At 42.7% G+C, this 27039-nt stretch overlaps 1 protein-coding gene and 1 long non-coding RNA gene across 9 annotated transcripts in view; both read left to right on the forward strand.

Annotated features, from left to right (window-relative positions):
* The window catches only part of LOC129839430 (uncharacterized), a 200586-nt gene that overhangs the window by 147341 nt on the left and 26206 nt on the right, over positions 1-27039 (forward strand). The window lies entirely within an intron of this gene.
* Positions 8051-27039, forward strand: part of slc8a1a (solute carrier family 8 member 1a) — a 45195-nt gene continuing 26206 nt past the window's right edge. For 6 of the 8 annotated variants that reach the window (XM_055906738.1, XM_055906766.1, XM_055906774.1 and 3 more), the window contains exons 1-2: positions 17220-17467; positions 18962-20814. In XM_055906738.1, coding sequence (XP_055762713.1) covers positions 19001-20814 — 1814 coding nt within the window. In that variant the 5' untranslated portion in view covers positions 17220-17467; positions 18962-19000. Of the gene's footprint in view, positions 8321-9514; positions 9622-17219; positions 17468-18961; positions 20815-27039 lie in introns of those variants that run through there. The other 2 variants (XM_055906756.1, XM_055906747.1) reach the window with 2 other exon arrangements.

The following is a 27039-nucleotide window of genomic DNA, read 5'->3' on the forward strand; positions in this document are numbered from 1 at the left end:
AGGTAGTCTAAGATATGCGAGTCGGGTACTAAGGCAAGAAAATGATCAGAAGTTTGATCATTGCTTTTCTGCTATAGATTACATTTCAACACAGATCTAAAATTGCTTGTACGCTATTGAGAAAAACTGTAATGACTGAAAGGTACAGTGTGTAGTGTATTTTACAGTATACTATGCACTTCTATAGTAAGGAGTAAACAATTGAGGGATACTACAGGGTGTAGTAGCAAAGTGGGTGGGGTTATATCCTTCCTGTTTGGCCCTGTCCGGGGGTATCATAGGATGGGGCCACAGTGTCTCCTGACCCCTCCTGTCTCAGCCTCCAGTGTTTATGCTGCAGTAGTTTATGTGTCGGGGGGCTAGGGTCAGTTTGTTATATCTGGAGTACTTCTGTCTTATCCGGTGTCCTGTATGAATTTAAGTATGCTCTCTCTAATTCTCTCTTTCTCTCTTTCTTTCTCTCTCTCGGAGGACCTGAGCCCTAGGACCATGCCTCAGGACGACCTGACATGATGACTCCTTGCTGTCCCCAGTCCACCTGGCCGTGCTGCTGCTCCAGTTTCAACTGTTCTGCCTGCGGCTATGGAACCCTGACCTGTTCACCGGACGTGCTACCTGTCCCAGACCTGCTGTTTTCAATTCTCTAGAGACCGCAGGAGCGGTAGAGATACTCTTAATGATCGGCTATGAAAAGCCAACTGACATTTACTCCTGAGGTGCTGCACCCTCGACAACTACTGTGATTATTATAGCATGGTGATGCTGTTCATTTATGAACATTTGAACATCTTGGCCATGTTCTGTTATAATCTCCTTCTCGGCATAGCCAGAAGAGGACTGGCCACCCCTCATAGCCTGGTTCTTCTCTAAGTTTCTTCCTAGGTTTTGGCCTTTCTAGGGAGTTTTTCCTAGCCACCGTGCTTCTACACCTGCATTGCTTGCTGTTTGGGGTTTTAGGATGGGTTTTCTTGCAGCACTTTGAGATATCAGCTGATGTACGAAGGGCTATATAAATACATTTGATTTGTAGTATAGTATTCTACAGTCTACTACAAAATGCTATATATAGTAAGCACTACACTATCAAGGGATACTACAGTTTATATACTGTATAATCTTGTTGTAACATGTTGCCTGCAGTCTGTCAGACATATTTGATGCCAGGCAGTATTTTCCCCTTGGGAATAACTAAAATTAAAATTGGTAAATGGTCGTGAGCCCTGTGTCACAGAGCCATCTTCTGTAGACACCCACAGACACCTCCTGCTTGCAGGGGCGAGGTGCGAGCTGAGGGCCACACATTCCCATTAACACCCTTCTGCTTCTCTCCTCCTACTCCGTTCCAGTGTCCTGCGCTTGACATTTTACACACCGCAGATAAAAATAAACCGATCTACCGGAATGTTGGAAAATCAAGTGTCTGCTTCTAGTCCTCCTGAGGCAATAAGAGAAGTGTTACCACTCGGATGATGTCACGCCGGAACTGCTTAATGTTTTGTTACACTGTGGTTTAATGAATTAACATCCAACTGTGACCATATAAGAGAAGTGATGCCCTGTGTGACTAAGCTTTTATGTGTAATGCCTTGGATTGTCATTACCATACATTATGATAATGAAATGTATGTGATATTGTGTTGTAGTAATGTATGTAATAATGTGTTTGAGGGGATAATATATAGAAACAGGATCATTCATTTTTACATATTTATTTTTTATCGAACCTTTATTTAACTAGGCAAGTCAGTTAAGAACAAATTCTTATTTACAATGACGGCCTACCCCGGCCAAACCCGGACAACGCTGGGCCAATTGTGCGCTGCCCTATGGGACTCCCAACCACGGCCGGATGTGATGCATCACAAAGAAATATCCAAAATGATTGAATCCTTTTGAATAAAACATCATGTACAATCCTTTTCCCCTCATTACTATCAGTAGCCTACTGCAGATCCCCAAATCACTTGATATTGACTAAGAATCTGCAGTCAGTGTTGTGTGTGGAAGCATCATGGCAGAACCAGGTATTCGTATGTCTCAGCTGTTTGATGAATATTATTGATGAATCCATAACTTGACCGTGTGATGACTTGTTTGTGTGTGTGTGTGTGTGTGTGTGTGTGTGAGAGAGAGGTAGAATTAGTCTGATACCTGCTAATTATTAAAATCCAGAAAATAGACGTAAAACTCTACAACCACCTAAAAGGAAGCGATTCCCAAACCTTCCATAACAAAGCCATCACCTACAGAGAGATGAAGCTGGAGAAGAGTCCCCTAAGCAAGCTTGTCCTGGGGTTCACAAACACAAACAGACCCCACAGAGCCCTAGGACAGAAACACAATTAGACATAACCAAATCATGAGAAAACAAAAAGAGAATTAATTGACACATTGGAAAGAATTAACAAAAAACAGAGGAAACTAGATTGCTATTTGGCCCTAAACAGAGAGTACACAGTGGCAGAATACCTGACCACTGTGACTGACCCAAATTTAAGGAAAGCTTTGACTATGTACAGACTCAGTGAGCATAGCCTTGCTATTGAGAAAGGCCGCCGTAGGCAGACCTGGCTCTCAAGAGAAGACAGGCTATATGCACACTGCCCACAAATTCAGATGGAAACTGAGCTGCAATTCCTAACCTCCTGCCAAATGTATGACCATATTAGAGAAGCATATTTCCCTCAGATTACACAGACCCACAAAGAATTAGAAAACAAACCCAATTTTGATAAACTCCTATATCTATTGGGTGAAATACCACAGTGTGCCATCACAGCAGCAAGATGTGTGTCCTGTTGTTGCCACAAGAAAAGGGCAACCAGTGAAGAACAAACACCATTGTAAATATAACCCATATTTATGTTTATATATTTCTCTTTTCTACTTGAACTATTTGCACATAATATGACATTTGAAATGTCTTTATTCTTTTGGAACTTTTGTGAGTGCAATGTTTGCTGTTATTATTTTAATAATAATAATAATACGTTTTCATTGTTTATTTCACTTTTGTTTATTATCTATTTCACTTGCTTAGGCAATGTAAACATATGTTTCCCATGCCAATAAAGCCGCTTAAATTGAATTGATATTCAATTGAAATTAAATTGAGAGAGAGCGCGAGTGAGTGAGTGACCAAGCATGCGTTGGAAGTAGTGACTGTTCCGGATATGTTTCTTGAGTACATTTCCCGTGAGGCCTTAATAATCATACTTGACAAAATTGACATTGAGTGCTAAATCACAAGAAATAGCCTATATTGTTGACACTTTAAATGTTGCCTGCATAGCAACACTATGTTGTCTTAAGAATGATCTGTAATTAGGCTACACTGCTTCTGACATCTGAAACAACTGTGCTATGACGCATGCAACGAAAGCGTTAAACCACAATTCCAATCATTAACATTCGGTGCATCATAACAGTCCAATCTAACAACTTTTTGCCTGGAGATTTTCGTGGGCCTTTATTCATTTTTTTAATTTACCTTTTGTAGTGTTTCTTTCTGACAGATTGAGCTATTCTTTGATGGGTCCTTTGTTTTGCGATAATTTGAAATGTGGTTCATGTAAGACTCTTTCTCCTGAGCATCAGCAGCGTCGAGCAGATCCAGCAAATCCCCTGTCACATGAAAATCTTGCATCCCGCCGCGGGCGGCAAGAATGAGATGGCACATTGGGTTCATTACAATGATTTCCTGTCTTCCATAATTATTTGAGTGAACTTATTATTGTCTCTGTATATTCAAATGATTTACCCTCACAATAAGAAACTGCATTCGTACGGGCATTAATGTCTTTATTGAGTTTTCAAAACAAATTGCATTGAAATGGGTTTGAATCCCCAAAGCAGGTGTAATTGAAATATAAATGAGAAGAAATCATTCTTCATCAAGTTAACTCTTGGATATGAGGGGAATGAGGCATATGACTGTCTATTAATTCAATTACTTTTTTCTTTTTTACTGTCAGTTGACTCAAGTCAATCAGTTCAAATCCTTTAACACTCAATTTTCAGTTGCAGCAAAGTACAAGGCCACAACTGTAACGGTCCTGACCTGTTTTATGTTGTTTTTGTATGTGTTTAGGTCAGGGCATGTGTTTTGGGTGGGCAGTCTATGTTATCTGTTTCTATGTTGGTTTTGGTTGCCTGGTATGGCTCTTAATTAGAGGCAGGTGTTTTGCGTTCTCCTCTAATTAAGAGTCATATTTAGGTAGGGTGTTCTCACTGTTTGTTTGTGGGTGATTGTCTTCCGTGTTTGTGTTATGTTTGCACCATACGGAACTGTATACGGTTTGTTCGGTTTATGTAGTCTGTTTCCTATTCGTGCGTTCTTCGTGTCTATGTAAGTTCTCATGTTTAGGTCAGTCTACGTCGTTTGTTATTTTGTATCATTTCAAGTGTAGTTCGTGTTCGTTTTTCGTCTTGTTTAATAAGTATGTGTTCAAACTTCGCTGCGCCTTGGTTCCCTCAATACTCCTCCTTTTCCGAAGATGGAGAGGAGGAGGATCGCCGTTACAGAATCACCCACCACGCTAGAGCCAAGCAGCGGAGTAATTGGAGTAAGGGACAGGAAAAGAAGGAGCAATGGACATGGGACGATATATTGGACGGAAAGGGTTGCTACACTTGGGAGGAGATCCTGGCTGGTAGGGATCACCTTCCATGGGAACAGCTGGAGGCACTGAGGAGAGCAGAGGCTACCGGAGAGAGGAACCGGAGCTATGAGGGAACGCGTCTGGCACGGAAGCCCAAAAAGCCCGTAAGTAATTCCCAAAAATTTCTTGGGGGGGGGCTAGGAGGTAGTGGGCCAAGGGCAGGTAGGAGACCTGCGCCCACTTCCCAGGCTTACCGTGGAGAGCGGGAGTACGGGCAGGCGCCGTGTTACGCAGTAGAGCGCACGGTGTCTCCTATACGAGTGCATAGCCCAGTGCGGGTTATTCCACCTCCCCGCACTGGGAGGGCTAGATTGGGTATTGAGCCAGGTGTCATGAGGCCGGCTCACCGCGTCTGGTCTCCAGTGCGTCTCCTCGGGCCGGCATACATGGCACCTGCCTTACGCATGGTTTCCCCGGTTCGCCTACATAGCCCGGTGCGGGTTATTCCACCTCCCCGCACTGGTCGGGCAACCGGGAGTATTCAACCAGGTAAGGTTGGGCAGGCTCAATGCTCAAGAGTGCCAGTACGCCTCCACGGTCCGGTATTTCCGGCGCCACCTCCCCGCCCCAGCCTAGTACCTACAGTGCCTACACTACGCACTAGGCTACCTGTGCGTCTCCTGAGCCCAGTTCCTCCTCCACGCACTCTCTCTGTAGTGCGTGTATCCAGTTCGGTGCCTCCAGTTCCGGCACCACGCACAAAGCCTCCTGTGCGTCTCCAGAGCCCTGAACACACTGTATCTTCTCCCCCTACTAATCCTGATGTGCTTGTCCTCAGCCCGGTGTCACCAGTGCCGGTACCTCGCATCAGGTATAGAGTGGGCTTTGAGAATACAGTGTGCCCTGTCCCTGCTCCCCGCACTAGTAGGAAGGTGCTTATCCTTAGCCCGGTGCCTCCAGTTCCGGCACCACGCACCAGGTCTACAGTGCGCCGTATCCGGCCAGAGCCATCCGTCTCCCCAGCGCCATCTGAGCCATCCGTCTCCCCAGCGCCATCTGAGCCATCCGTCTCCCCAGCGCCATCTGAGCCATCCGTCTGCCATGAGCCTGCAAAGCCGCCCGTCTGCCATGAGCCTGCAAAGCCGCCCGTCTGCCATGAGCCTACAGAGCCGTCCGCCAGACAGGAGCCGCTAGAGCCGTCCGCCAGACAGGAGCCGCTAGAGCCGTCCGCCAGACAGGAGCCGCTAGAGCCGCCCGCCAGACAGGAGCCGCTAGAGCCGCCCGCCAGATAGGATCTGCCAGAGCCGCCAACCAGACAGGATCTGCCAGAGCCGCCAACCAGACAGGATCTGCCAGAGCCGCCAACCAGACAGGATCTGCCAGAGCCGCCAACCAGACAGGATCTGCCAGAGCCGTCAGCCTGCCATGAGCGTCGAGAGCCGTCAGCCTGCCATGAGCGTCGAGAGCCGTCAGCCTGCCATGAGCGTCGAGAGCCGTCAGCCTGCCATGAGCGTCGAGAGCCGTCAGCCTGCCATGAGCGTCGAGAGCCGTCAGCTTGCCATGAGCGTCGAGAGCCGTCAGCCTGCCATGAGCGTCGAGAGCCGTCAGCCTGCCATGAGCGTCGAGAGCCGTCAGCCTGCCATGAGCGTCGAGAGCCGTCAGCCTGCCATGAGCGTCGAGAGCCGTCAGCCTGCCATGAGCGTCGAGAGCCGTCAGCCTGCCATGAGCGTCGAGAGCCGTCAGCCTGCATAGACCTGCCAGAGTCCCACAGCCGGGATCTGCCAGAGTATATCAGCCGGGACCTGCCCCTTGTCCCGGTGCTGCCCCTTGTCCCGGTGCTGCCCCTTGTCCCGGTGTTGCCCCTTGTCCCGGTGCTGCCCCTTGTCCCGGTGCTGCCCCTTGTCCCGGTGCTGCCCCTTGTCCCGGTGCTGCCCCTTGTCCCGGTGCTGCCCCTTGTCCCGGTGCTGCCCCTTGTCCCGGTGCTGCCCCTTGTCCCGGTGCTGCCCCTTGTCCCGGTGCTGCCCCTTGTCCCGGTGCTGCCCCTTCTCCTGGTGCTGGCCGTTTATTTAGGGGATGTGAGTTTTGGGGTGGTCATTGGGAGGGGAAGACAGAAACGGGGAGTGACTATGGTGGTGTGGGGACAGCGTCCAGAGCCGGAGCCACCACCGTGGTCAACTGCCCACCCAGACCCTCCCCTGGACTTTGTGCTGGTGCGCCCGGAGTTCGCACCTTGAGGGGGGGGTTCTGTAACGGTCCTGACCTGTTTTATGTTGTTTTTGTATGTGTTTAGGTCAGGGCATGTGTTTTGGGTGGGCAGTCTATGTTATCTGTTTCTATGTTGGTTTTGGTTGCCTGGTATGGCTCTTAATTAGAGGCAGGTGTTTTGCGTTCTCCTCTAATTAAGAGTCATATTTAGGTAGGGTGTTCTCACTGTTTGTTTGTGGGTGATTGTCTTCCGTGTTTGTGTTATGTTTGCACCATACGGAACTGTATACGGTTTGTTCGGTTTATGTAGTCTGTTTCCTATTCGTGCGTTCTTCGTGTCTATGTAAGTTCTCATGTTTAGGTCAGTCTACGTCGTTTGTTATTTTGTATCATTTCAAGTGTAGTTCGTGTTCGTTTTTCGTCTTGTTTAATAAATATGTGTTCAAACTTCGCTGCGCCTTGGTTCCCTCAATACTCCTCCTTTTCCGAAGATGGAGAGGAGGAGGATCGCCGTTACAACAACCTAAAATGATATTATGTACGTGTATGTAAGAAAAGCAATGGATTTCCAATGTCTCAAACAAGACTGGCTGGAATTCAATCATTGCAGATGATAGTTTTCCACACGGCCCTTTTACAGCAGCAAGTCCGGGCTGGAAGAAGTTGACACTTGATTTAGGAATTGTCAGTGCTGTTGTGTGCCCTGGATGACTTCTCAGCCAAGTTTTCCATCACTACTGAACAGGTCACAACACCAGACTGCCCATTTCTAAATCACATGTCAACTTCCTCCTTCTGAGGTAAATGCTGTGCAAGTCAAACGCACTTCTGAAAAGGCAGTTTGGAAAATGTAACATCTGCAAGGATTGAATGCCAGCTTATGTCTCAAGACTTTTGACTAGCTAATATGTTGTAGCATTGTCCTCCAAAATGGTCAGTGCTCCATGATGTAAGTTACTCTCAAAACCGAAATAATGTCTTTTGAGATAATGGGGTATTTTGTAGAAACATGTCCATGGTTATTTTCCTCTGAACACAACAGAGGAAAATAGTGGCAACTTAAACGTAAAAGTGGCAAAACCAAGGTCCCATTCACTGGGGAAAAGATCAATTACATTTCCGAACATAAACGCTACCAAGACACCGTCTGACCTCGTCCAATAGCACCACTTATTTATGCTTCAAAAGCGATTGCTCCCACTTGAAGTTAATGTATGCGTCCTAACTCTGTGTGGAACAGACGTTTGGCATGACTTGAATTTTCCAACTTGGATTCTGATGTCGTTGGAGCACAAAGGGTAGTCCAGTAAATAGAGCAGCGTGCTGCTTGGGGCCAAACGAAATGGAGCCCAGGCACAGATTCTGTGCCACAGACGGGGAGAGATAAGGCTTCTATTTCAAGGGAAGCGAGGAGGGAGCATTGTCACTGCAAATAAGTCACGACTACGACTCGATTGGAGAGGAAAACCAAATGGTGTGAAAATACCTACGACAGTTTGCTTTACAAAACTCAGGTATATGCTTCGTATTGTTTTATAGCACTTAGCATAGCAGAATATAGGGTATGTAACATCCTCATTGATCTACATTCATGCCTGCCTGTAAAGTGCATGAGGGGTAAAATAGCAGATTATGCTAATCAGCTCATTATGGGTTCAGATATGCAGATATGTCAATCATTTTGTCCGAGAGAATGAGTTCCTGTTTTACAGTAGCTTTAATGAGCCTCAACCCTTTTAAGCCTGCCACCTTTCCTCTCAATATCTCTTCTCTTCCACCAGACGCTAGTAGACGATGGCTGATATCTGTGTGCTCATGACAAAGACAGATATCAATGGGGTGTGCTATCTTCTTCAAATAATCACTGCCTTGCTCTCACCTCAGTTTTGATAGGGGGTTTGTTGGCTTCACAATGGAAAATTGGAGGCACATAAGCCATATTGGAATGGCTATTTGAATGCCTCTGGTTGATTATCAATCAAAATGTATTTGGCAGCAAGTGGTCATAACTTTGAAACTGATGTTCACGCACTGTACAGTGTCTTAGAGAGTAAAACGATATGATGCATGTGGTCCGTCACACACTGTGAACACACGTGTACAAGGGCTGAACACATTCACACACACGTTCAATGAAGCTTGCAAGTGATGGGAAATCACACAACGTACCCCTATTGTTCACATCTCTGTTACAACGCTTCCAAACGTATCGACAGACTGAAACCTTGTCACTTTGATGAACACATTGGGTAGAACTGAAACACTCCGAAGATCCTCTTTTTTCCACCTCTCCTCTACGGATCCACCTCTAATCCATCCACCCCCTGGATCCATAATACGGACTTCAAGACAATTAATGGAGATATCCAATCTCCATATACCACCTCCACGGTCAAAGGGCCTGGAAACAGTGGAAAAACACCCTGGAGGGAACCACTTATCCACCACATTCCTCCACTGGTGGGGGGGGGGGGGGGGGGGTTCAACATTGTCTAAAAAGTACCCACCATCCAAATACTCCAAACCCTTTATCTCCCATGTGTCGGTGGCGACAAGGAGCTGCCAGATAGCCGGTCTACTCCAGAAGCCCAGAGTGACAGGCTCTATCAGCAGAGTCCTTGTATGGCCATGGATCGGGCTGAGGAGGACGATAAGCAGCAGCCAGCCCAGCTATGCGGCCCATGTTTAGAGAGACTCCTTGGGACCGGGCATCCGCGGGAACAGTCTGTTTCTGTTCAATTTAGAGGGGTTATCGCACGCCGTTCTTCCCGCTAGGCAGTACGTATTTTTCACAGCTCCATTAGGACTAACAGAGGTGAGTAGAGGGGTTCTTGTTCGGTTGGTCAACCCGTTCACCTTTGACAAATTTGAAATGTATTTCCATGAATGTCTTTCACCTTTAGAAAGAATGATGGTGCAGTTGACTAGCAGATGGGGAATCATCATGTGTCATCATAATTCTACGTTTTTGCATGATTTTCATAGTGAGATGATAGTCTTGTTTACCGCAGTGGGTAATTCCATTATAATATGGATTATGGGAGATTCAAATATTACATTAGCAAACCATACGGTATTGATTTTCAGCCCTTTTATCCAATTGATGGCAGAAGCACCTGAACAAAAGTCCTCTACATTCAGTGAGAAATTGGACTTTCAGGCAAAGGGGGTCAGATAAATCATGATTCAGACTTAATTAACTGGTGCAGCTCATGCACTGGATAGGAGCGGGGAAGTTAGACCATGAATAATTACAAGAACATAAATAAAAAATAAATCCAAGACATACATTTGTATGACATTTAAAGAGATAGTTCTCCCAATTTACAAAAATGTATGTTTGCTCCTTTACCCAGAAATCAGATTATGGACAAGGAGGGTCTGCAATCCACACTTTGGTTTGGTTGAACTTTTGACTGCCACCAACAGCGATGGGACAAGACTGTAACTACCAATTGGATACCACGAAATTGGGGGGGAAAGGGTTATAAAAATAAAAATAAATAAAAATAGAAATAAGTGAATATTAGCATTTTCTTACCGAAATGTAAGTTGATGTCCCACAGTTAAAAGTTAAAAGTTATCTCTTTTGGTGGAAGAACCTTTGGCAGCCATTACAGCTGTGAATCATTTTGAATAAGGGTCTACCAACCTTGCACAACTCTTAGGATAACATACTGGGCATTTGGAAAGTATTCAGACGCCTTTACTTTTTCCACATTTTGTTACATTAGTCCTATTCTAAAATGGATTAAAAACATGTATTAATCCTCATCAATCTACACACAATACCCCATAATGACAAAGCGAAAACAGTTTTTAGATAACCTACATTTTTTTATGTTTTTATTAAGAAATACCTTATTTACTAAGTATTCAGACCCTTTGCTGTGAGACTCGGAATTGAGCACATGTGCATCCTGTTTCCATTCATCATCCTTGAGATGTTTCTGCAACTTGATTGGAGTCCACCTGTGGTAAATTCAATTGATTGGACATGATCTGTCTATACAAGGTCCCACAGTTTACAGTGCATGTCAGAGCAAAAACCAAGCGATGAGGTTGAAGAAATTGTCCGTGGCACTCCAAGACAAGATTGTTTCGAGGCACAGATCTGGGGAAGGGTACCAAAAATGTTCTGCAGCATTAAAGGTCCCCAAGAACACAGTGGCCTCCATCATTCTTAAATGGAAGACGTTTGGAACCACCAAGACGCTTCCTAGAGCTGGCCACCCGGCCAAACTGAGCAATCGGGGGAGAAGGGCCTTGGTCAAGGAGGTGACCAAGTTCCTCTGTGGAGATGGGAGAACCTTCCAGAAGGACAGCCATCTCTGCAGCACTCCACCAATCAGGCCTTTATGCTAGGGTTGCCAGATGGGAGCCAGTAAAAGGCACTTTACAGCCCGCTTGGAGTTTGCCAAAAGGCACCATGAGAAACAAGATTCTCTGGTCTCAAGAAACCAAGACTGAACTATTTGGTCTGAATGCCAAGCGTCACGTCTGGAGGAAAGTAGACACCATCCCTACGGTGAAGCATGGTGGTGGCAGTGTTTTTCAAGGTCAGGGAGTGCGAGCCTAGTCAGGATTTAGGGAAAAATGAACGGAGCAAAGTACAGAGAGATCTTTGATGAAAACCTGCTCCAGAGCACTCAGGACCTTTAGACCGGGGCGAAGGTTCACCTTGCAACAAGACAACGAAACTAAGCACACAGCCAAGACAACGCAGGAGTAGCTTCGGGGACAAGACTCTGAACCTGGTCAAACATCTCTGGTGAGACCTGAAAATAGCTCTACGCTCCCCATTCAACCTGACAGAGCTTGAGAGGATCTGCAGAAAATAATGGCAGAAACTCCCCAAATACAGGTGTGCCAAGCTTGTAGCGTCATACCCAAGAAGACTTGAGGCTGTAATTGCTGCCAAAGGTGCTTCAACAAAGGGTCTGAATACTTATGTAAATGTGATATATCTGTTTTTTTTATGGGGTATTGTGTGTAGATGATGAGGGGGGAAAAAACGATTTAATCCATTTTAAAATGTCGACAAAGTCAAGGCGTCTGAATACTTTCCGAATGCACTGTATATCAATTGATTTTATTAAAATTGCTCAAGCTCAGTAATTTGGGTGGGAATCATTGATAGACAACAATATTCAAATCTTGTCTCTGATTTTCAAGCAGATTTCAATCAGGACCGAGACTGGACCATTCAGGAGCACCTCTTGGAAAGACATTCTGGTGTGTCTGGCATTAACATTTGTGCTGAAATTGTCCCGCTGAAAATAAAACTCTGTCCCAGGGTTAGGTTTTCAGAAGACTACGGTGGCTTTTTCCGCTAAACTTCCCGGTCCCTGCTGGTGCCAAGCATACCCATATCATGATGCTGCCACCGCAATACTTGAAAATACAGAGGATCAACAACATTGCATTGTATTTTTGTTTTTAAAAAGGAGAAAGGAAAAGTGTTGAAGCCCATGGACCTGTTATTATGATTTTTTGAGCAGTTTGATCATCATTTGACTAATATTCTGCAGTAACATTTTACAGACACCAGCCCCAAAGTAGTTTAGTGGAACGGCCCATCAATCAATAAGTGCATAGACAAAAATGGGATGGTGTGGAGAAATGCTATGGGAGTGATTTCTGTTCCCAATCCATACTTGGCCTTACAAATGTGTACACTGTATCCTCTGAACATCATTTTCATTCAGTTATGCAGCAAGCTATCCATGAAAGCTTGCGTTCCTACTATATCACCTACTTTAGATATATCGTGACTGCTTATCACATCTTTTACTTACTATGTGTCATACGACGATGCAAAGGACTGTTTAAGGACTGAGGGAGTACAAGCAAAGTCTGGCCAAGTGCATGTACGCCAAAATAACCCTGTAAGCCAAAATAACTGATAACTGTAAAATCACGAATGACTAACTAACTGACTGACGTTCAAGTAAAGTGTGTCCAGTCTGCGTGAGCCAAGAGCAGAAACATGACTGACTCAACTGTGAGTTCACCTCAACTCTCCCTCTTGCTCCATGATGAAGTTATTTGAGGTGAAAGCTTCCCAGTACTACGATATCGTCATTAAAACTCCACTGACTCAGAATGGAGTCAGGTTCAACTGCATACTGTGTCTCTGCCAAGGGACGCGCATCTACATTGTTTCAAAAGGAAACAAATCACGCACCGGCACATTTGATGAACCTTTGATGGAACCACTCTCGCCTCTCCCATAAGGTGAAATGATTTCAAAGTCAAAGCTTCAAAAAATGAAAGGTAGTCACTGTGTAACCTAATGTAGTAGGCATAGATAGACGCACGAGCAGAGTTCCCACTTCCATTTTTCAGGGGAAACGGAAGTTAGGTTAAAAATACTGTATCCCTGAAAACCGAATGTTAACGTTTCCTGGTGACTGCATAGACTAGTCACTGTGTGCTATGTGTAGTGCATTTGGAGCAGCATGGGCTAATTCAAAGAGTGACTGTTGCAGCATCATCTGACATATTATTCATATCTGTTGTCTGCTAAGCTAGCCTTCTACCGGAGGCCTGGAGATTGAGTGGGCAAACAAGGGGGGACAAAAAATGTCAGAGAGCTCAGCGTTGGGTAACTTGACCTGACATGGCATTGCAGTGACTCAAGATTACAAGCAGGAAGAGAAACTCTTTTCTTTGGTGAGTTATAATTGACCTCAGCTTATCTGACAGGCTGGTCTCGTAGACTAGACGTAAGATAGTAAACAGAAATCGGGGACACGCAAATTAGTATGATATGTTATGTTTGGTGGGGTTACATATCACATAAGGTTACTTAAGGCAGAACTGAAAGGAGGGTGGTTGGTCAGGGTGGAAAGGTAGGTGTATAATGCGAACATCTAGCAACCCAAAGGTTGTGTGTTTAAATCTCATCATGGACAATTTTAGCTAATTACCGACTTAATTAGCCACAACTTACTACTTTTTAGCTACTTTTTAAGTACTTAGCATGTTAGCTAACCCTTCCCCTATCCCTTAAGTACTTAGCATGTTAGCTAACCCTTCACCTATCCCTTAATCTAACTCTTAGAGATATGCATCTTTCCCTTTCAAGACAATTTGAAAAGTATCTAGATACATGGGCTTCGAAACTATACAGGAATGATACATTTTAGTTTGAAATGATTCAGTGTGATTCATTTTGATTAGAGGAATAACGCAAATGTCTAGCAACTCAAAGGTTCTGTGTTTGAATCCCATCACCGACAACTTTAGCATTTTAGCTAATTATCAACTTTGCAATTACTTACCACTTTTTAGATACTTTTTAAGTACTTAGCATGTTAGCTAACCCTTCCCCTATCCCTTAAGCTAACTCTTAGAGATATGCATCTTTCCCTTTCAAAACGATTGGAAAAGTATCTAGATACATGGGCTTCGAAACTATACAGGAATGATACATTTTATTTTGAAATGATTCAGTGTGATTCAGTTTGATTAGAGGAATGATGAAAATGTCTAGCAAACCAAAGGTTCTGTGTTTGAATCCCATCACCGAAAATTTTAGCTAATGATCAACTTTGCAACTACTTACTACTTTTTAGCTACTTTGCAACTACTTATCATGTTAGCTAACCCTTCCCCTAATCCTAACCTTAACCCTTTAACCGAACTCTTAGGGTGTGAATCTTTCCCTTTCAAGACGATTCGATACGTATCTAGATACATGGCCTCCGATACGATACAGGAACGATAAGTTTTAGTTCGAAACGATTCAGTGCAATTTGGTTTGATTAGAAGAACGAATCGATGCCTTTCGGTTCGATGAGATACGATTCGATGCACCAACATTTGTTTCATAAACTCAATCATTTTCCATTCTAAATTAAAATCTGCTGTTCATGAGCTGGGCCTCTTTGAGCTGGATCTGTCTAAGCTGACTTCTCTGTGTGTGTGTGTGTGTGTGTGTGTGTGTGTGTGTGTGTGTGTGTGTGTGTGTGTGTGTGTGTGTGTGTGTGTGTGTGTGTGTGTGTGTGTGTGTGTGTGTGTGTGTGTGTGTGTGTGTGCGTGTGTGCATGTCTATGGTGTATGTAGGCAACTAAGCTGAGCCATGAGGGAAACTAGGTATCTACCACCCCACTATCAGTGATCTGAAATCACCCACTAATTAATTTGTCATTTTTGCAGATTCAACGTGTTAAGCGCTTGTAATGTATCAGTATTTATCTTTAAAAATTAGCTATGACAAAGCCAATGAATATATAGCACAACTTTGGATTTCAACCCCTTGTCATAATTTAATGATTTAGACCGTTTGGGAGTTTTGAAGGACTTGGAGCTTCTCTTCTTCTCCTGCTTCGACCGTGCAGTGCGGGTAGCAAAAGTGATTGCTGTCTTTGTTATGAAATGATCAAATTTCGCCTGATTGTTTCAAGCAAAATTACCAAAACTATTCCTGATGGTGAACAACGAACAATGTAAATACAATCTAATGTAAGCCCCGATCAGCATACAGTATAGCCTACCTATAACAAGATGAGAGTTGTAGCTTAGGCTGGTAGAACACAATTTTCAACAGTGCATTTGATAAAAATAACCTACCAAATTACATTGGTTGTCACTCAACTAATAAAGCCTAATAATGCGCAAGCCATTTTACAAATATTTGAATGCTGAAGTTAACACGCAGATGTGCCAGATCAAAAATAGGCCTACCTCTAGTTGGTCAGCACATGAAGCTGCGCACAGCACGCAGTTTGAATATAGTAGGGTACTGATATTGCCTGGGGTTGTTCAGCATGCAAAATGACCTGTAGATCAATGACCGTCAACATAATTACATGCTTAGTTCGACACTGAAGGAAAGGACACATATTTTTGGAAGGAAGTAATTTGAACAACAACCCTAATCTTAATCTTAAACTAATGTTAGTGTTAGCCACCTAGCTAACATTAGACACAACACATTGGAATTTGTAACATATCATACGTATTGCAAATTCTTAACATATTGAATTAATTGCAATTCGTAACATATCATACGAAATAGATGATGGACATCCACAAATTAATACATACCATACCAAATGTAACATACTAATTTGAGTGTTGTATTTTCGTTCAGTATGTTACGTCTACCTCTGAGTCCAGGTTGCATTTGGGCTTCTCTGTAAATACTCAATGAAATAAATAGCTTGGGATCAGACTCCTGAATTGTCCAAATGGATAAAAAAAAAAACTTAGGCCTATATCCTGTCAAACATAACAATATTGCAGTTGGATAAGGATCAGCCCGTTTTTTAAATTTTCGCCTAAAATGATATACCCAAATATAATTATCTGCTTGTAGCTCAGGCATTGAAGCAAGGATATGCATATTCTTGATACCATTTGAAAGGAAACACTTTGAAGTTTGTATAAATGGGAAATTAATGTAGGAGAATATAACACATTAGATTAGATTAGAGTAAAAGAAAATACAAAGAAAAAAACAGCTGTTAATATTTGTTTTCCATCATCTTTGAAATGCAAGAGAAAGGCCATAATGTATAATTCCAGCCCAGGCACAATTTAGATTTTGGCCACTAGATGTCAGCAGTGTATGCGCAAAGTTTTTGACTGATCCAATGCATCATTGCATTTCTGTTCAAAATGTTGCATCAAGACTGCCAAAATGTGCCTAATTGGTTGATGAATAACTTTTCAAGTTCATAACTGTGCACTCTCCTCAAACAATAGCATGGTATTCTTTCACTGTAATACTTTCACTACTGTAAATTGGACAGTGCAATTAGATTAACAAGAATTTAAGCTTTCTGACAATATCAGATATGTCTATATCCTGGGAAATTTCCTTGTTACTTACAACCTCATGCTAATCGCATTAGCCTACGTTTGCTCAACCGTCCCGTGCGGGACCCGCTGATCCTGAAGAAGTGTTAAATATTTATTGATTAAAGGATATTTAAAAAAAATAGCATTATGGCTAAACAAAATGGAGCATATCTAGGTTTGCATTAGGCCTAGGTTGCATTAACCTCCAATACTATATTAATATTGTGCCAATAATGTAGTTTCCACAAGTAAGTGCTTCTAAAATACATGAGATGAAGATACAGTACTGATTTGTTCAAACTTGATTCATGTTCAAGTTTGGGTTAGATATAATGAAACTATTCCTAAAATAAGCTGTTAGAATAAATGCATTATTTTTTCTCAAGACAGCAAATCAAATAATATATGGAAATTAATTCCCCCATTGCTTTGCGTCACTATCGAAAAAACATCACCACCTCACTTTGGAGATGAGAGCATGGACATTAAAACCAGTATATATGAGAGATATGAGAGAGAGAGAGAGAGAGAGAGAGAGAGAGAGAGAGAGAGAGAGAGAGAGCGCGAGAGAAAGAGAGAGAGAGAGAGCAGTCCGGAGGAAGCGCGCGTTGAGCGCCCATGATTGTCTCTATTCGGCTATCTACAGTGTGGCAGAACATTTAGATTTTTTGGGTACGAAGGGTTTACCTATACAACAACTGAAGATTTATTGACGATGGCGCAACTTACATCATTGTTTTATAAAGGTTTGGAAATTGAGGATTTCTCAAGGACTTCTGTATCCTTTCTTCAACCTCAAATTATTTTTGAGTAGTTTATAAATTCCGTTCCCCATTACGTGGATTAAAACGGTAGGCTAACATTCTGGGCAACTACTGTCACTTGAAATGTTACACATTTTTGTAGGCTACTTTATCGACTAGTTGGCTTTAAATCCTACCTGTAAAGAACATGTGCATGGATGTACTGTAAATTGCGGACTATCATTTTCTGATACTGTATCTTTGTTATTTCATGTTGCAAATGAGAATCATGTAATTAGGACAAATGTTGTCTAGCCTTTCTCAAAATAATAACCTATGTACAGAAAGATAAGACTATGAAATACATTTTACTATCGCCAGCTCTAGCCTTCTGGGGACCCTAAGCAAGATTTGGTTGGGGTGCCCCGACTTCGGGCAAACATTTTAGTGACTCCCCTCTTGATGGTGGAGAGAACATTTTTTTGTTTTTAAGTTCATTTCCTGCAATTCTACACATTTTGTCATGGGGGGGTAAGGAAAATGTTTCAGTTTAAAAGCAAGTTGTCTGCAATTTTACACATTTTACCATGGGGCAAAGAGAAAACTTAGCAGTTTTACAACAAATTTCCTGCAATTCTACACATTCTGTAATGACTTTGCAATGTTAGTATGATATCTGAGGGAGAATGACTAACAAATTCAATGTGGCCTCCCCCCTGGATGTCAGGGCCCCTGGACACGTGCCCTGTGTGCCCAGTCGGGATTCGGGCATGATTACTATAAGTTTAGATGGCTGGCTAGACTAACTGCCAATCTATTTTTTTTTTTGCTGACATGGCTAATTGAGTGACTGTCAGTGACTGACATAACAAGAGAAACTGCTGATGCACCACCAAATTTCGAAATTGCACCTGGTGTATTCTACTGTTCTTACTCTCAATAGTAAGTTGAGACCCTAACTGAGTAAAAAAATATATATAATATGTCAATCAAAACTAGACGTTGAATAGGTTTGAATCCCCGAACCGACGAGGTGAACAATCTGTCGATGTCCCCTTGAGCAAGGCACTTAACCCTAATTTGGCAGTATGTCAAGAGGACATAGTAAAGCTTGTATAGAGAAATGTAATCATTGGTGCCATTTTTTCCATCTAAACCAGTTATTCAAATGATACAATGCAGGTGATCACTCTCTAAGTCACACACACACACACACACACACTCAGAGAGAGAAGTGTGTCGTACACTTGTGTGGTTGTCTGGTTAAACCAGTGTTATTTTCTTAATATTATTTAGGAAGTGTTTCCCCAACCAGGTTAGCCAGATCCCCCTCCTAGCCTGGTAGCCCAGAGGACACCTGAAGCACCCCCACATCTGACAAAGAGACCTTTCCTAAAATAATTTAGCTTCAATTGGCTTCAATACTGAATGTGTGATGTGTGCATTGGAGGCGGCTCTGGGGGATGTTGCTTTATATCTACGGTAACTTAGGGAAACACTGGAGTTAGGAATATTGACATTTCTCTTTCAGTCATTTGTAAATTTTCAAATTTGAACAGTTTTTGGTAGTTCTGTTCTCATCGATCCCTTTTTTTTGCATAGGTGAAAGGAAGAGTTGGAGCATAACACCTCGTCAGAATCATGGGACAAACTGGGACATCATCTTTCCGCTTCTGCACTCTTCAACTCACAGTGTTGTTGGCAGTTTTTTCATCTGAAATTACATTTGTTACAGCGGTGAATTCAAACCCAAGCCTCGGAACAAACTCTTCCATTGGCAACCAGACTAACAAGAAATGTGATTCAGTGGGTACTGAATGCAAAGTGGGTGTCATTCTGCCCATATGGTTACCAGAGAACCCATCCTTTGGAGATAAACTGGCAAGAGCCACAGTTTACTTTGTGGCCTTGTTTTACATGTTCCTGGGGGTCTCTATCATTGCGGATCGCTTCATGGCATCCATCGAGGTAATTACATCACAAGAGAGGGAGATCACCATCAAGAAACCAAATGGTGAAAAAGTGACAACCACTGTGCATGTGTGGAACGAGACAGTGTCCAACCTGACCCTTATGGCCCTGGGTTCCTCCGCCCCGGAGATCCTACTGTCCGTCGTTGAGGTGTGCGGTCACAACTTTGACGCAGGTGATCTGGGCCCGAACACCATCGTTGGTAGTGCTGCTTTCAACATGTTCGTTATCATTGGATTCTGTGTTTCTGTCATTCCCGATGGAGAGCACCGGAAAGTCAAACATTTGAGGGTATTTTTTGTTACCGCCACCTGGAGTATATTCGCGTACACCTGGCTTTATCTCATCTTGGCTGTCATCTCTCCGGGCATCGTACAGGTGTGGGAGGGCCTTGTCACACTGTTCTTTTTCCCGTTGTGTGTAGGGATGGCTTACGTTGCGGATCGCAGACTTCTTGTCTATAAGTACATGTACAAGCGCTACCGCGCAGGGAAGCGAAGAGGGGTGATCATTGAGACGGAAGGGGAGGCTCAACTTCCTTCAAAGATGGACATTGAAATGGATGGGAAAATGCTCAACTCAGAGGGCTTCATGGACGGAGCGATGGGTTTTGATGAGAAGGACCTGGATGAGGAGGAGGCCAGGAAGGAAATGGCCCGGATCCTGAAGGAACTGAAGCAGAAGCATCCAGAGAAGGAGACAGAGCAGCTGATAGAACTGGCCAACTACCAGGTACTGACACAGCAGCAAAAGAGTCGCGCCTTCTACCGATGCCAGGCTACCAGGATCATGACGGGAGCAGGGAATGTACTGAAGAAGCATGCAGCAGACCAAGCCAGGAAAGCTGTTGGTGCATACGAGATCCGCTCCGAAGTTTCGGAGAATGACTTTTCGTCAAAGGTCTTCTTTGACCCCGGTACATACCAGTGCTTGGAGAACTGCGGTACAGTGGCCTTGAATGTAGTACGCCTTGGTGGGGACTTGACTAACACCGTTTCAGTGGAATACCGTACCGAAGACGGCACAGCCAATGCCGGCTCGGACTACAAGTTCACTGAGGGCGTTGTGGTGTTCAAACCTGGTGAGACTGAGAAGGAGATCCGGATAGACATCATTGACGATGACATCTTTGAGGAGGATGAGCATTTTCTGGTCCACCTTAGCAACGTGAAGGTCATATCCGAGGGCACTGGCTACGGACAACCAAGGGCTAATCACGTGGACACTTTGGCGGGCCTTGGCCTACCCTGCTCAGCTACTGTGACTATCTTTGACGATGACCATGCCGGGATCTTTACTTTTGAAGAACCGGTAATGACCGTGAGCGAGAGTATCGGCATGATGGAAGTAAAGGTTCTTCGTACCTCAGGAGCGCGGGGACTAGTGGTCGTACCCTACAAGACCATGGAGGGTACAGCAAAAGGAGGGGGAGAAGACTTTGAAGATACGCACGGATCGCTGGAATTCCAGAACGATGAGATCTTGTAAGTTACATACTTGCTTTTAACGTTGTCATGTTTGTATTGTTGTCATGTAAATGAGTTGAGGCCCACGGCACATTGACGTTCAATTTGGACAAATGTTATGTCTAAGTTATGACAATGTCCCTGTTTCTAGTTTGTCCCACAGAAGCAGTTTTCTGTCTCAAAAAGAAAATAGCTGTATCGTTATCGCCTAGCACTAGGAGACTTCCCACTGGGCACAGACGTCAACTTATTTTTTAAATTTACACTTGGTTTAGTTGTCAGCTAATGTGAATTTAATGTGAAATCAACAAAAAATGTCAACATGTCACTGGATTTGGGTTAAAGGTTCGGGGGAAAAAATGAAATTCCTATACGTTGATGGCTTTTTGCAAATCCAATCAGTTTTCCACGTTGATTCAACTTCTGGTTTATGACATGGTTTATGACATGGAAACAACGTTGATTCAACCAGTTTTTGCACAGTGGGTTGTACTTTGTATGGCCTGTTGACATCGTCATTTCAATGTGCTGTCCATTCCTATTGTTGTTTTAATCTATTGTCTTAGGTTACATTTTCTCAGGGGATGTAAGTGTCTCTGGGGTTCAAGAAGGAATCCTGTCTTAAGTTTCTATCTTTCCACTGTACTTCATCCTTTCTGCTTCACTGTCTTGTGTTCTTTTTCTCTCAGCTTTGCCCTCACTGCCCCTCTTGTTTCAATCATTCATGTGAGCATTCAATTGACTGCCTGACTAGCGCCTCTAAACAAATCTACCAATTAGTGTTTTTCATACCATATGTAGAGATACTGTGGACTAGAGGTCGACCGATTATGATTTTTCAACGCCGATACCGATACCGATTATTGGAGAACCAAAAAAAGCCGATACCGATTAATTGGCCGATTTTTTTATTTTATTTGTAATAATGACAATTACAACAATACTGAATGAACACTTATTTTAACTTAATATAATAGATCAATAAAATCAATTTAGCCTCAATTAAATAATGAAACATGTTCAATTTGGTTTAAATAATGCAAAAACAAAGTGTTGGAGAAGAAAGTAAAAGTGCAATATGTGCCATGTTAGAAAGCTAACGTTTAAGTTCCTCGCTCAGAACATGAGAACATATGAAAGCTGGTGGTTCCTTTTAACATGAGTCTTCAATATTCCCAGGTAAGAAGTTTTAGGTTGTAGTTATTATAGGAATTATAGGACTATTTCTCTCTATACAATTTGTATTTCATATACCTTTGACTATTAGATGTTCTTATCTTCTCTAGGGTAGGGGCAGCATTCGGAATTTTGGATGAAAAGCATGCCCAAATTAAACTGCCTGCTTCTCGGGCCCAGAAGATATGATATGCATATAACTGGTAGATTTGGATAGAAAACACTCTAATGTTTCCAAAACTGTTCAAATAGTGTCTGTGAGTATAACAAAACTGATTTGGCGAAGAAAAATCCATTCAGGAAGTAGGATTTTTTGGGGTTTTGTAGTTTTCTATTCAATGCCATTACAGTATCCATTGACTTAGGACTCAAATTGCAGTTCCTATGCCTTCCACTGGATGTCAACAATCTTTACATATTGTTTCATGCTTGTATTTTGAAAAATTAGGAAGTAAGAGCAGTCTGAATGAGTGGACCCTGCCATGTCACAGAGCTTTTTCAGGGGCGCGACCGAGAGAGTGTCTTTCATGTTTACCTTTTATATTGACGACGTTATTGTCCGGTTGAAGTATTATCGATTATTTAGGCTAAAAACAACCTGACGATTGAATTTAAACATCGTTTGACATGTTTCTATGAACCTTACGGATACAATTTAGATTTTTTTTGTCTGCCTGTTGTGACTGCGTTTGAGCCTGTGGATTACTGAAGAAAACGCGCGAACAAAACTGAGGTTTTTGGATATAAAGAGACGTTATCGAACAAAAGGAATATTTATTGAGTAAATGAATGTCTTCTGAGTGCAACCATATGAAGTAAGGGATTAATTTTATCTCTATTTCTGACTTGTGTAACTCTTCTACTTGGCTTGTTACTGTTTGTAAGGATTTTTCTGCTGGGCTATGTTCTCAAATAATCATAAGGTATGCTTTCGCCGTAAAGCATTTTTTTAAATCTGACACCGTGGTTGGATTCACAAGTAGTTCATCTTTAAACCTATGTAAAATATGTTTGGTTTTCTGAATTTTTATAATGAGTATTTCTGTATTTGAATTTGGCGCCCTGCAGTTTCACTGGCTGTTGAAGAGGTGGGACGCTAACGTCTCACGTACCCTAGAGAGGTTATATGCACGTTAGTATTGCCAGTGTAACAGTATGGCTTCCATCCCTCTCCTCGCCGCTACCTGGGCTCGAAACAGGAACACATCGACAACTGCCACCCTAGAAGCAGCGTTACCAATGCAGAGAAAGGGGAACAACTACTCCAAGTCTCAAAGCGAGTGACGTTTGAAACGCTATTAGCGCACACCCCACTAACTAGCTAGCCATTTCACATCGGTTACACCAGCCTAATCTCAGGAGTTGATAGGCTTGAAGTCATAAACAGCGCAATGTTTGAGGCATTGTGAAGAGCTGCTGGCAAAACGCACGAAAGTGCTGTTTGAATGAATGCTTACAAGCCTGTTGATGCCTACCATCGCTCAGTCAGACTGCTCTATCAAATCATAGACTTAATTATAACATAATAACACACAGAAATACGAGCCTTAGGTCATCAATATGGTCGAATCCGGAAACTATCATCTCGCAAAACAAAACATTTATTCTTTCAGTGAAATACGGAACCGTTCCGTATTTTATCTAACGGGTGGCATCCATAAGTCTAAATATTCCTGTTACATTGCACAACCTTCAATGTTATGTCATAATTACGTAAAATTCTGGCAAATTAGTTCGCAATGAGCCAGGGGGCCCAAACTGTTGCATATACCCTGACTCTGCGTGCAATGAACGCAAGAGAAGTGACACAATTTCACATGGTTAATTTTGCCTGCTAACCTGGATTTCTTTTAGCTAAATATGCAGGTTTAAAAATATACACTTCTGTGTATTGATGTTAAGAAAGGCATTGATGTTTATGGTTAGGTACACGCTGGAGCACTCACTGGTGCTGGAAAAAAGAGAAAACACATCAAGAAATGATCATTGTGATGCTAATGATAACGATGCATTAGCATGTAGCATGAATCGATTAGGTATGGAATATGTTGGAGCCCAGAGGCAGCAGCTGTTCTTTGGCTGTTCATTTTGTGTATGCGATGTAAAAACACTGGAATACCTTCCTGATAAAGATTTAAAATAATACCATTATAAACAGGTGTATCAAAAGATGTAATGGACTCTAAACAGTTGGCAAATGGTTACTATTTATGAAGAGCTCCCAACAACTACTAAATTCATTTTACTACGTTATAGGTTCCAGAGAGATACGAGTAGAGAAAGGGGTTATGAACATGAGACAGTAGGACTCCTACATGTTGACTCCACATGTAGTTTACATACTAGCTAAAATAATTTGGATCTTGAACTACTCCTCAGTCTATCCTGTTTTATTTCAACTCAAAACAATCTCCTCTTTCATAAGACATTACTTGTAAGCTAAGCAGTTGTAATATTGAACGGTTTTTCATCAATATCCTATTGAACAAAAATGCAGCTGCTTTCGATAGAGATTTTCCATATCAGTGTGTCCATTATTTATAGGAAACCACCATAATTGAATGTGAGTAAGGCATTTTTGCCTTTTTCAATGGGAAATCCACCAACACTTTCATCACTCCCCTCTTCAAACTGGAACTCCCGTAAATGATATACTGGTATAGTCAGGTATACTGTACATACCTAGAATAGCAGTTGGGCCAGACATTTTCCATGGATTGTGGGGTGGGGGATATAATGACAACAAATGTATTCCATAGAGGATAAACATTGCCAGTTTGAGGACAGCACCAAATGGAAAAGGCCCTGTGCTTGTTTTAAGTTTTAAGACATCCACACATTTATACAGAGGCAAACGGATTGCTTTGAAGTGAGCAGTGTAAATCGTCTCAGCAAGCTTTGCATAGAGAAGCAGCCCCATATATAGACAAGGCAGCAGCCTCTGTTGGGAAGTCGGTTCTTAAGTTATCATTTGGGAAATGTATTAACGTTGGCATTGACACATCTGAGAGGATGCAGTTGCAAGTTATTTCCAAATCTATTTTAAGATGCATGCAATGTCCGTTGGAATGTAAACATTTATTTATGTTTCTGCACATATCACTCACTTATGCTACAGACAGAATATGATTGACAGTAATTACATTTTTCACTGAAGCAAGAGGCCTGGTTACTCTCAACCATGCTGTATCCAGATAAGGGGGGTTGATGAGTCAAAGATGATCTAGTTATATCGTTACAAGAAGTTACACGGTCAGGACCATGTTCTTTTGTTTTGCTGGTAGGAACAAGTGTTAGTTGTTGTGATGATATTGGTAGACATTAATGTGTAATAAGGGCTTCGCTCCTGACTGAGCCAGTATAGGTTTTAAAGAATCATCACCCGATACTCCTCCAAGGACCTTTCAGCCACCTTTGAAATATCAAACTAACAATGTTCTACAAAGTACCCACTTCAGTTCAATTTCTACTGGATCTATTCTCAAAAAAATGTGGTTCGGTCCACTGTACTTTTAACTATACTGAATGATAACTATGCTGTAAATTTCATTTTACATCACAATTTGTTATAGCCAGAATGTGTCCTTTGTGTCCTACTGTCCTTATCAGACAAGATCATAACTGCTGCCCTCAACCGTAGAGAATGATGGTTCAACCATGCCTTTTTTTTTGTTTTGACAAGACCCACCCTCTGGTAATGTAGATATTATTAACTTTGCTGCTTACATGTAGTGAAATTAATGACTTTGCTTTGACTACACACATTGACAAGCATGCAACTTGACAGGGGGTTACTTTGGGCTTTAGGAGGAGGTACTATTTTAAACAACTAATTAAATCGTTTTTTTGCCTATGCTAATTTTGCCCTCTCGTCTCTGGCCTGCTCTCGCATGAGGACAGACCTCGTGCTCCTCCTCAGACCACTTTCATGATCTAGGGCTAGCGTAGCTGCCCCCGCGGACCAGTGGCGGCTCTGGCCTGTGGATCACATGGCTGGGGGAGTGACGTGTTCCCTTGGGCTGCATGACAGTGGGGCTGTCACCACCGCTTCATCAGACGAGCAACAGACAGAGGCAGGAGACCAAGGCACTTTAGACCATAGAGGAGCAAGAAGACCAAGGGTTCAAATCATGTTTGAAATCTTTCAAATTACTCCAAGCTGTGCTTGATTGAGCTTGCCTGGTGCAGACTCAATCAAATTGCTTAAAGTATTTGAATGATGTCAAATACTATATAAACCCAGGCCTATCCAAACCCAACCCCCTCAACCTCTGTCTATATACGCCTCACGTTTTCCCTTGCAGCCTTTGGATGTTTTTTGAGGAGGATGGTCAGTGCAGTGCAATGTCCCAATTTCTGGGGAGCTAATCGCTTCAGGGGGGATGGTCGTATTTGTGTCTTTTTTTTCTGCAGGCAAAAGAGGACCCTGCTGGCTGAAATGTTTGTCAGGCTTTCTACATGGCTGAAATAAGTTTTTTTCAGGCCTCTAATTGGCTGAGACACAGAGACTGGGAGCAGATAATAGCAGACGTGTTACTTACAAAGCACAGTTTGATCAATCACTATGGCCATCTCGTCTGTGCTGACGGATTCTCTTAGCGTTGTATCCTATTGTATACTTTGTGCAAAAAACGATCACACATACGACCCTGGCTGCTGCTCAAGTAAGCACGTTAATGAAGATGCCATGAAATAAACATACCGTTTCTTAGCAAAAACACATATATTTTCGTGGAAAGACACTCAATATAGGACACACATGCCCGATAGTCAGAAACAGCATTGTTACATTCTGCATCTCAGCCCCTTAGGAACACTCGGCTGCCTCTCTATCAAGTAACATTTTTGTACACACCAAGGGTATAGTCTATAGGTTATGAATAGCTGTAAGAAAAACTGGGTCAAGTGACAAATTGTAGAATTATTTATACTTTTTTGGTACCTTTGCTGATGTAGTACCATAGGACTTCTTCCCACCCCAAGAGGGATACTTAACATTATGTACACTGCACATAGGGGAACCCACATCTCTTTGTAAATCAATTTAAATTCTGAGACCGCGCGAAC

This window comes from Salvelinus fontinalis, chromosome 3 (genome assembly GCF_029448725.1).
Source record: "Salvelinus fontinalis isolate EN_2023a chromosome 3, ASM2944872v1, whole genome shotgun sequence".
Taxonomy (NCBI): domain Eukaryota; kingdom Metazoa; phylum Chordata; class Actinopteri; order Salmoniformes; family Salmonidae; genus Salvelinus; species Salvelinus fontinalis.